At 39.4% G+C, this 12,101-nt stretch overlaps 1 protein-coding gene across 5 annotated transcripts in view; it reads right to left on the bottom strand.

Moving 5' to 3' along the window:
- Positions 1-12,101, bottom strand: part of LNPK (lunapark, ER junction formation factor) — a 60,893-nt gene that overhangs the window by 31,999 nt on the left and 16,793 nt on the right. For all 5 annotated transcript variants that reach the window (XM_020805159.3, XM_020805160.3, XM_072980425.2 and 2 more), the window contains 2 exons: positions 7,874-7,932; positions 1,336-1,376 (listed from right to left, as the gene is read on the bottom strand). In XM_020805159.3, the coding sequence (XP_020660818.3) occupies positions 1,336-1,376; positions 7,874-7,932 (100 nt within the window). The remainder of the gene's footprint in view (positions 1-1,335; positions 1,377-7,873; positions 7,933-12,101) is intronic.

Below are 12,101 nucleotides of genomic sequence, written 5' to 3'. Positions count from 1 at the left end.
TTATTTTTAACTCCTGGTTATTCCGTTAATTTGCTGGCTTTTCTGTTTCTTTGTTAAGTCTGAATAAATTTACTGACTACCTTCTATTTGCATCCATCTTTCTGATTCCACTGAGCTTGGTAACAATACTTTTCTAGATTACTGCTTCCAGACGTTGTCTCCATCTTGGCAATCTAGGAGACGCAGTCTAAAGAAGTAAACTTTCCAAAGCAATTCAAATAACCTAAATATAAAGAGGGCTGAACAATATGGTTGCATAACAGAATCCAAAGGACAAGATGATTTCACAAAGAGAAAGACACAGAAATGACAATTAACACATATAAGTCAGTATTGTGTTCATGTCAGTGTAACATGAAGTTATCCCAACATAAATGTGTCAGGCATTATGCCTGGCAACAAGGAATTACACTACTGATTTATGTAACTGGCGGCATGTCCCTGGAATGACCAATTGAACAAGGCACCAGCAGCAGTCCTTCAGGAACAACCCTTTTGCCTCAGACATAGTGCAACTGTTGCACACGCAATCATGAGTTGCATGGATGCAGCTATGCAATAGGATTCTGGCCACAGCCAGATACTTCTTTTCAAAATATATCAAAATATATTTGGAATGCTTGGAAGGCATTAATTATATTTTATCTTGCAGATTTACAGCAACTAACGGGATTGATTTGGAATGCTTGGAAGGCATTAATTATATTTCATTTTGCAGATTTACAGCAACTAATGGGATTTAAGAAAATGCTGTCCTATCTTCTCATCAACACCGACCATGCTTGCCAATAAGATACTGCTGAACTAGTTATGTAGAAAAACTATCATCAAAAATACTGAACTGCATTTAGGTTTTTTTATAAATCGAAATTGTCACCAGCAACAGAGAGCATTGAGATGGAAATAAGGCCATTCTATCAGCCATGCTACTCTCCCCCTTCTTTCTTTCTTTCTTTCTTTCTTTCTTTCTTTCTTTCTTTCTTTCTTTCTTTCTTTTCATTTCTATCGTGTATGTTAGGATTGTAAGCTAGCACTGGCTCATTCTTATATATTGAACATGAACCACTATAGGAAACTTTTGGGCTGAGAGTTTTTTTTTTAAAACACGGCCATCATTTATTTCAATGGAAGTGAAAATGTGGAGAGAAATTCCAGGACTTGGAAAAATACACTGCCATAAAAGAACTGGGCTAATCTTGCATACAAGTATGTTGCAAAAAGATAATCAAATATAATATTTTAAAAGTCCCGTTTGACCCAATTCACTATTATAGTGAAATCAGTGAGACATACAGGTAAAATTCCATTGAAATGTGTTTCTGTATATATACTTACTATCTTTTTCTTCTGAGATTTTAAGTCTTCTAAGGCTTCATCTAAGAAAGAATAAAATTAATATTTTAGCACAAAGGGAAAAAGTCATATACATCCAAATAAACAGTTAAGAAACAGCCACATTCTGAATTTAGATACAAGATATTTTCACTCCATAGTGGTCAAATTTTTTCAAGAGAACATTACCACGTCTTCTGCCTCTTTTGTCCTGAACCACTAATGATTTACTCAGGAGAGCAGAGGCATTCATGACTTCAGTTTGGTTCTTGCAGTCTCCCTCACGCCATGGTTTATCATTAAAATCTTTTGTGGTTTTGGAGTATATGCTGTCATGCATATGTATACCGTATTTGCGGCGTACAAGACGACTGGACGTATAAGATAACCCCCCAACATTTCCACTCAAAATATAGAGTGGACGGCTCTGCTGCATCACTGGCGGCGGTTGCCTGGGGCTCTGCCCAGGCCCACCCTGGAAGTTCATGGCAGGTGACGAGGAGGGTGAGGAGGAGGGGAAGCAGCCGACGGAAGCGGAGGAGGAGGAGGGGAAGTGGCTCTCCAGTGGCGAGCGGGCAGCTGGCTCAGCGGCACGGGGCAGTCGGCTCTGGCTGCTCAGGCATGGCCGGTTCTGCTTCCCTCCCCCCGTCCGGATCGACCGCCTGCCTGCCTTCCTCTCTGACCGGCGCAGCCCCGCGTCACTCACTCAACTGCGGCGGCTCCTTCCTGGCCCAACTGAAGTGCACCCGGCGTATAAGACAACCCCCCCCACTTGGAGGCATGTTTTTGGGCCAAAAAAGTCATCTTATACTTTATTTATTTATTTATTTATTTATTTATACCCCCGCCTATCTGGGCTACCAGTCCACTCTACGCCGGCAAATAAGGTAATCAATTTTAAACAATAAATGATTGTAGAGGTTCTGGGTTCCCCTACGTCCTACCCTTTCCAAGGAGCAAAAAGCAAAATATTTTAGGGGTTTATGTCTGCAGTCATTCTTGCTGGCAATGATTTGTGTGTTACATGTCGTAACTCAAATTGGTCACAAGTCAAGACGTTCGTAAGTCGAAGCACCACTGTGTATTATATTAGCTCTTTCTGTTTTAAACCAATCCATTGCTTTTGAGGGACGTGGTGGCGCTGTGGGCTAAACCGCAGAAGCATGTACTGCAGGGTCAGAAGATCCGGCAGTCGTAAGATCGAATCCACGCAACGGAATGAGCACCCGTCGCTTGTCCCAGCTCCCGCCAACCTAGCGGTTCGAAAGCATGCAAATGCGAGTAGATAAATAGGGACCACCTCGGTGGGAAGGTAAACAGCGTTCCGTGTCTAAATCACACTGGCCATGTGACCACGGAAAGATTGTCTTCGGACAAACGCTGGCTCTATGGCTTGAAGAGCGAGATGAGCGCCGCCCCCTAGAGTCGGACACGACTGGACAAAAATTGTCAAGGGGAACCTTTTTTTTTTTTTTTTGCTTTTGAACAATTTCCAACCTGTTCATTCTGCAGTTTGAATAATGTGATGCCCTTGGCATAATCTATGTATATAAGAAGTCTTTTATTTAAAATAGTAAGTTATGAAATATATAATTTTTCTTAGGTCTACAAACCCTAACTATTGTGAAACCATTTAGTATTAAAGTAGTATTGTGCTCTGGACTTCTACAAATTTTGATACAGATCTGTCCAGAGAGCTTGAAAAAGAAAAATAAACAGCTTACTGTATTTATTTAATTAAAACACCCACATTAAAAAAAATTAATTGTTTTAAGCAAGAAAAGGTGTGATGGCATTCTTATGTAGTCTCAAAAATATCACTTTTCTTTTATATTAGTGGAATGACTAGCAAAAATTTCTCGGACAAGGCAGAATTTAGTAATTGGCAAGCAATACAGGACTAAGTCTTTGATAGTACATGCTAATTTGAGGACAGATTTTTGACACTTTAAAGTTTAGAACCTTGTTTAAACTCATATCTATTTTTATTATGTGTCATATCGGTATCAGCAGCTTTGCATGAATTTTTGCCTTTTGAGCTTCACTGAAGCTCCTAAGATGGGTCCAAACAATCTTAGTTATAATAGCAGCTTGGCTGATGAAGTCTGGCACTTTTTTTTAAAAAAAGACCTCCATAATTCACCACAACTGGTTGCTGTAAAAATGGTGAACTGAGTGAGTGGTAATGGTTCTTTTCAAAACTCCCCCTCTTCTCTCTCTCTCTGGACAGAGATTATTCCATCTGTCCTTTCTAAACGAGCAAAGATGAGTGCCCACACAAACTTAAAGTCAAAACAGCAATTTCATCTTGGTTACTGAAGGCAATTTAGAAGATATGTTTAACACCAAGTTCCTTGGTACCATGGTAACACTTCATATTTAAGAAATCATTCATCATGTATCTTGCTTTTGTCTTAAGTTCTACTAAAAAAGAAACTCCAGTTAATTGTCTAACCCACGAATCCAGTGCCATACCAATACACAGCTTTTAGAACATCATTTCTATCACGTCCTTTAATGCAGATCAGAGATTAATGTTCTTTTATTGGGTCCTTTGGGAAATGAATGACATTTAATATTAGCCCAGTTGGTGCAAAACCCTTGGGGGGGGGGGAGATCCAGTAGGCCATAGACAGCAGAATATCTATCCTTCAGACATGTCACCCTCCATGTAGAGAAGGACAATGGGACCATAGAAAGAGAGTGGTCAAGCTAGCACTTTCCCTCTCCTTGCATGTTTGCTGCCCATGCTTCTGCACTGACTGCCTAGACCTTATTAATTCTTATGGTCCAAAGACCTGCCAGACAGTCAAATCTTGGGGTGCTCACTGGTACTTGGTGTGTCACTTGGTACTCAGCAACCTTCTCAGAATTACATTCTGCAAGCTACATATCAAAGAAAGAAGATCCTCTGTTACATGTCCATCCACCACATTTCAGTCAATAGGAACACACAGAGCAGGGTATTTCATGCTGATCAAAGTGCACAGACAATTTCACGTGGAAGGACAATATCATTTACAAGTTCTGGTCGGAGACCACTGTGGGTTTACAACTCAAAAATAACACATTTGAATTAGAAAAGGAAACAAAAGAGAAGTAAACAGCAATGAAGCAATACTAGAGATACATGTTCCTTTGGAACCAAAGGACAGGGGAACAAGTTTTGAACCAACTGTAGTTTCTAAACACTTTTGAAAAGACAGTCCAATGTGGGAAACAGAAATCTCAACCAGATGTTAAGTAAACTGTAAATTAACTAATAATTCACAAGCAAGTCTTTCTTCTCCACAAAAGGTGATGTAGCATTAGTTGAACATTTCCATTCCAAACTCCAATGTCACCAGAGCATTCAGGTGCAAAGACCTGGCAAGAAACCTGATTCAGGTTTGTTGGGCGTATCATCTCATGACAAAGAGGATGAATGCTAATCTTTGAACAAATTGTCTATTTGTTCTGTCATGTAAAAAGAGCTGTACTGGATTAGACTAGTTTAATTCAACATCTTATTATGAAATGGGCAATTATTTGCCCACAGGAAGCCATGAGGTAGAACAATCTCTATATCACTATGGTATCAAGTTGCCACTAATAAATTTAACTTCTATGACTGACCATGTCAGTTGCAATTATCATGACTTGTGGTCAGAGTGGATTTGATTTAACTTTTTTTTTTGACAATTTAAATTTTACAAAAAGATTTTTTTTAATTTAAATCATGGTTAAAACCAATCTGAATTTTAAAAATCACTGATTTTTATCCACTCTGCTTGTGACAGTCAATTTCAAAGTGCAGATGTGTGCTCAGTGCAAAAGTGGAAAAGAGCATTGCCTTTCACCTGTTCTGAAATTCCCACCTATCAGTTTTACTTCAAGATCACAGGTTCTAGCACTACAAGAGAAAGAGAAGAAATTCTCCCTATTCACTTCCTCCACGTCTAATCAGTTAGTAATTTGAGACACAGGTTTAGGACTGTTACTACCTTTTTGCAATTAGAAAATAGAGAAGGGAAGAGAGATGAGTACCGGTTGCATATTAACCTCAATCAATAATTTCATACAAGTAAAAAAAGAATGGCAGATTATCCAGACCCCAGAAGCACCCCCTCATACATAGTTATGAGATGGAACAACTGTTACCAAATATTATCTTCTGGAACGTGCTGTCCAAGAAGAACTAGAGGTATTAAAGAACAATGCTCTCAGTATGGCTGTAAAAAGGAGACCTAGAGAGATACCACCATCAGTGGTACTAAATATTCTAATTAGTCCAGGAAACCAACAGGGCCACACCAATTCTGTTTCCCAGAACAGGTCATCCACCAGAACACCAGTGATGACAATTACCTCTTAAATTTGTTAATCCTTCTGCAATGAGAAGGCCTTTTCCAAGCAGACTTTCTCTTAACGACTTGTTTTTAAATTATTTTGTAATGCTTTTACCTAACATTTTAATGTATTTATTTAATTATTTTTAAATATTTGAAGAATTTAATGCTTTTAGCTTTCAGTATTGTGTTTTTAATGATGTAAGCCACTTTAGGTGGAGAAAGGTAGGGTAGAGATGTTTATATAAATGTATGTATAGAGATGTATAAATGTATAAATGTATACATATGTATGTATGTATGTATGTATGTATGCATGCATGTATGTATGTATGTATGTATATGTGTGTGTGTGTGTGTGTGTTTTTGTCTGTTTGTTTGGTAGTTTGTTTGTTTGATTGATTGATTAATTGATTGATTGATTGACTGATTGATTGACTGATTGATTTTTATACCGCCCATCTGGCTGCCAAGGCCACTCTGGGCAGTTTACAAAACAGGGTAAAACAGTAACATAACAATAATCAGCAATGGCAAACAAAATATAAAAGGAACTAAATGAATTACACTAAAACCAGATAATAAAAGCATAATAAAGTAAAATAAAATAATAGCATGGTGGTAGGTAGGTTGTTAGTTACTGAGAATACTATAGAACCAGGGTGTTTTAAAATCCAGGAAGGCCTGTCTGAATAGCCACATTTTTAATAATTTCTTAAAGGTTCTCAATGAAGGGGCCAGGCAAATTTCAGGTGGGAGACTGTTCCACAGTTGTGCGGCAACTGCTGAGAAGGCCCTATTTCTGGTCGACACTTTTCAGGCCTCTCTTGGGGTCAGGAACTCTCAACCGCCCGGCTTGGGAATATCTTACAGGGAGGGCATACCTCGTTGGAAGGAGGCGTTCTGGTTTAGCAGTTCATGCCAGTTTAGACAACAGCCCAACAAATGTTCTATGGTTTTGGTGTCCCACTCTCTTCATCAGGTACCCACTCACAAGCAGCGCTCCAATTTCCTTGCCCTGCCTCCTCCGACTGCTGTCTCTGAGTGGGCGCCTGCCAGAGGGGATGGGGCACTGAACTGCAGAACACATGTTGGACCATCATCCAAACCAGCAAGATCCACTGAGCAGTTCATGCCCATTTCTAGATGGGCAGGATGGTTCTTTTAGAAGCACCTGCAGTTGGGCTGCTACCATGCACAAAAGCATCATGTCAGAAGAGGGTTTCTGAGACCTTTCCACTATTTGAAGCAGCATCCAATAACAGTTTACCTGAAAGGAATTTCACACCAGCTTCCTCTAAAAGCTGCTGGACTCACCATATCTCTCTTACAAGAACCAATATCCATATTCATTAGGTTAGTCCTATCACAGCAGATATAATTGAAGCATACATCAACCATGCAGCTTGTTAGATTATTCTCCTGCTCTTGTGTCTTTGCACTGCATAAACTGAGAAATACACACTGAGACTGCCAGATACTGAAGGCACATAGGCTGAAATCCTGTTGCTTTGTTACAAAGGCAGAAGGAAAACAGCATGAAGTTCACTCACTTTGAGTTGGCAGTTAAGAGTTTCTACTGGGATTCTTGAACATGGACATACTAAGCCAGTGGGTATACACATCTCTGAAAATTGCAGCAGCAACTCTTTAATTACTGTCCGGAAGCAAGTAAATGTTTGGCAACTCAATTAAGCAACTGGTGAGATGGAATCTGGACCTTCTAGAATGCCACAAACCTCAGCTATCAACTGACAATCCATACTTCATAGCTATAAATATTTTTATATATGCTTATATATATTTTTTATATATGCTTCCTTAGTGGCAACATTTAGAACCATGTTGGGTACAATACATAAGAGTATTTAAAACACTATGTATTTAATTAAAGTATGAAAGAGGTATAATTTATACTTAACTTTCTTTGTAATAGAAAATTTAAATCTTTATTCTGAAGTCACTTTAGTGTTCAGATTTCAGGCACATTTAAGTGTGTATAAATAATTCATTCATCTCCACAATCAATTCATAATAATTTACCATTTTATAGCTGAATACAAGGCTGAGCACATTTTCTGAAGTCAGTTAAATATTTCCCTAAGGTCCTGCATCCACAAGGTGTTTGACACAAGTTCACAAAGTTAACATACATTTTCATGCTTAGATTTATATAATCCAGCGGGGGAAAACCTATCGAAAATTATACTTACTGTTCCTTTCAGTTCTTTTAGAAAAGATGAAGATGAGGAGAGTTCTTATAGACCAAACTCTGGGGGAGGGAAGAAAGAATTTCCAGTATTAAAATCTAGGCAAGAGGAAACTCAACATTACTGTTATTCTTCCACTGTAATTATCTACTTGGTAAGTGCAACTGGACAGCACCACAGCTTAGGTGGAGGTTTTATGCAAAACTCTAAGTATTGTGACCTCTGGCTTTTTACCCTCTTCCATCACTGGCACATCACATAATCATCTTCTGAAATACAGGCAAAAATGTTTTGGCAGGCTGGTTGCATTACATTAAATTTGTTTTGAACTGTTGTGCTCATGAAGCAAATGCCAGACCACCATTCACTGTAAATTTGACCTACATCAATTCCATCACAGTACCACTGTGAACAAAACAGCATAATCTTTTGCTTAAATATCCTTTCAGTCATTCCAAAACACTCCTTTGATTTGACTCTAATACAACACAGAATGAACAACACAGGACAGAAAGTCTGTGATAAGTCATACACGCTTTGAAACAAATTTATTGTATAAATTGCAAAAAAGAATTTGTACAACACACATGAGATGCATCAAAGAAATATTCCACTTAGTGATTTTTGTACACTCAAAAGCTTAAGTGACCTGCAAACCACACAAGCATGTTTTAAAAATAAAATGCACTTTTAGTGTGCAGATTTAGACATCAAAAATTCAAAGTATTCATAGATTTTTAGGGTTTTGAGAAAGTCTGCTGGATTATCACCTTATTTAATACTTTATATTTTAAAAAGTGACACCATCTAACATTGCCTTTATTTTCTCAAGTCTTCAAACAGCAATTTAAATGCATGCATCCAGTTAGGCAAGATTTGTATTCTTGGAAGCCAGCATACTTACTCTGCTAGTATCATAACTTTACGGAATCATTGGAGAGTGACCCAAAATAGCAAGACTCTAGCGAACAACTGTAAACTGGTAAACGAATATATTATTTACTTTGCTTTCATCTGAAAAATCTCTGGAGCAAGTGCCAGGTTATGCACACATTCAGTGTTGATTCACCTCTGATCAAAAGCAGCACAGGTCAACAATGACTTGCCATTCATGCCTGCCTCCAAACAAAAGGGGTGAGAGAAGAAATATGGAGGAAGGATTTTTATAAATCACACTGGCTTGCATTTATTGTTAAACTGTGCATCAAATATTTGCAACACAACTGAACACCAAAGTGATATAATGAATGCAAACATACTTATTTATTTATTTATTTATTGTATTTATACCCCGCCTATCTAGTCATTTCGACCACTCTAGGCAGCTTACAACATAAAGGATAACAAGTTCAAGAAAAATTTATAACAATTAATTAATTAAATGATTCAGCAAGATGGGAAAAATACAAAATAAATCAAATAAAGAGAAAAAGAATAAAAAAGAAAAGAGGACAGGAATTAACTGGAAGAGAAGGCCTGCCTATACATCCACGTTTTTAGTTGGTTCTTAAAAGTACCCAGCGAGGGTGCAGCGCGAATCTCCGGAGGTAGGTTATTCCAGAGGCGCGGAGCCACCGCCGAGAAGGCCCGGTTTCTAGTTCTTTCCTTCCGGGCCTCCCTCGGCGTCAGGCTCCTCAGCCTCACCTCCTGGCTCGCATGGGTGACACGGGTAGAACTAGTTGGGTGTAAGCGTTCCGCCAAGTATCGAGGTCCTAAACCGTTTAGGGCTTTATATGTAAGCATTAACACTTTGAAGTCAATGTGGAAACGGATGGGCAGCCAGTGCAGCATGGCCAGAGTAGGAGAGATATGTTGGTCTTTTCTCACTCCAGTAAGGAGTCTGGCCGCCGCATTCTGCACCACCTGAAGTTTCCGCATCAGCTTCAAAGGGAGCCCCATGTAGAGCGCGTTACAGCAGTCTAATCTAGAAATTACGAGCGCATGTACTAAGGTAGTGAGCGCCCCCGTGTCTAGGTAAGTTTGCAGCTGGGCAATCCGCCAAAGGTGGAAAAAGGCGGTGCGGACTACCGACGCCACCTGCGTTTCCATGGTGAGCATTGGGTCCAGGTGTACCCCCAGGCTGCAGACCCCATTCTTCGCGGCTAGGGCCAACCCCCCCCCCCATACCACTGACTGGAACAAGTAACTTGAACAATGATACTTCCTTCAAACTGACTTATCCAATTGTGAAGAGGAAAACTATAATTAATCATTTTCGCATATGCTGTCATTGAGAAAACAGAACCTAAGCTCCCCATTTAACTTTAACCAAAGATAACCAAGGTGTATAAAACTATTCCTAAGTAACCTCTGTACAGTTTCCCAGGGCCCTGCCAGCATGCTTCTGCTGCTTCTCTGTAAAGCAAAAGTGGGGAATGTATGGACCTCCAGATGTTGTTCTATTGCAACTTCATCAGTCCTAGACAGCATAGCCAATATTGAGCAATGCTGGAAGATGTAGTCCTACAATATCTGAAAACCAGAAACCTCATAGTACCTTTAACATGAACTAGTTTTCATTTTCCACAAGCTTCATATGTCCAACCCCACTTCGGAAGAAACTTATGAAAAATAAAACTACAGTAGTTAGCTTTAGAAGTGCTACTAGATTTCCAGTTCCTCTTGTGTTAGAACCCAGTGGACATGTTAGTCTGTAGCACAACAAACTAACATGGCCACCAACTAGATTACCTTCTCCTACCCCCTCTGAAGGACCACACTTTTACACAGCCCTGCTCCATTTAGCTGCCACAGCTCTTTCCCCTTCCCTTTTGTTTTGGATAAATGGAAGACACAAACTCAAGATATATAAGGTTGCTGTTCGGCACCAGTCCTGAACATGCTCCCAATTCTTTATGGATAGCTCATCAACAGTGAGAGCACAAATAGTACCTTCATTTAACAATGACATTCAATTTCCATTCTTCTATGCTTTTGCCAGGAAACAAGCATTTGAGGTACTGGGGAAGAAGAGAGGAACTGGCACTGACTGGAAAAGTGTGGAACAGGTGAGGAAAACATCTGGACCAAGAAGGGTCAACACTTAACAAACAAGGGGTTTAGGGAAGATCTTCTTCCATTTCTAACTGCCATTCTGTCCCCATGCACATCACACCTTCCAAAATGAGACAGCAAGTTGAAGACAAAGGAACCCTGCTGCCATCTCGAGCACTGGATACCCCAACACCATGCTTACATTTCCCACTAGGAATGCAAGTGCAAGTGGGGAGAAATAGTACAGGTATCAAATGCTGAAGATAGCACAAGCGCTCTTCATACAGAAAGAGGGGGAAAGAAAATGATGGAGAAAAGGAAAGTAAGGCCAGTGAGACAGTGTCTCCCGTGACATCATCCAATCCCCTCTACATGATCCTGAGGCCAATCCAGCTTCTAAGAGCTTACACTTATCCAACTACCATGCATGATAAGCAGTCCACTTCCACATGTCATTTTTTGGTGTCCCCTTTCCTCTGCCATCTCTGAAGAATCTATTTCTGGCAAAGAAAGATAGGAAACAATTTGGGCATGTAGATGTTGAATGGTACTCCAAGATGCAAATACCAGATTAAAAAAACTCTGCCCTTCACTAAAGAGCCAGCCCAGTAATTTTTGCCCAATAAAGAACTGCCTTAGCTCTAACATTTATTGTTATTTTTATTTATTACATTATAGATCGTATAATAATCACATATTTCTTGGAGATGTACAGATAAATGAAAAAATTTAAATAAAAAACAAAATATATAAACAGCACATAATTTTGAAAAACCAAACAACAACAAAAAAGCCATCAGCAAACAATGAAAATAGGACAAAAACTACAAATAGACCAGTAATACAAAGACAAACATATGCTCTAAATGTATTTATGAACCCATTAATTTCCTGCAGCCTACCATACCTTATCAGCTTCAGTATCCAGCATTTAACTACAATGTACTATAACAAATACTGAGAATTTAATCTAATACCAGACTGGTGGACAACTACTATCAGACCTTTCCTGTCTCTCCATACTCTGCAGCCTCACAGTACCCAAAAACCTGTTCTATGAATTCCTAGATCTCTGGAATACATCCTGAGCACACATGGAAGCAAGAGGGTGGAGACAGACATCTTCCCATACCTGCTACCAAATGAGTTTCATCAGCGGAATGGGATCATTAGACCCAACCCTTCCAATAGGTGAGACATTGTGATTCAGAAAGTATTCCGACCAGCTTTCACAGTG

This window comes from Pogona vitticeps, chromosome 1 (assembly GCF_051106095.1).
Source record: "Pogona vitticeps strain Pit_001003342236 chromosome 1, PviZW2.1, whole genome shotgun sequence".
NCBI lineage: Eukaryota > Metazoa > Chordata > Lepidosauria > Squamata > Agamidae > Pogona > Pogona vitticeps.
This window is presented reverse-complemented; position numbering and strand designations above follow the sequence as displayed.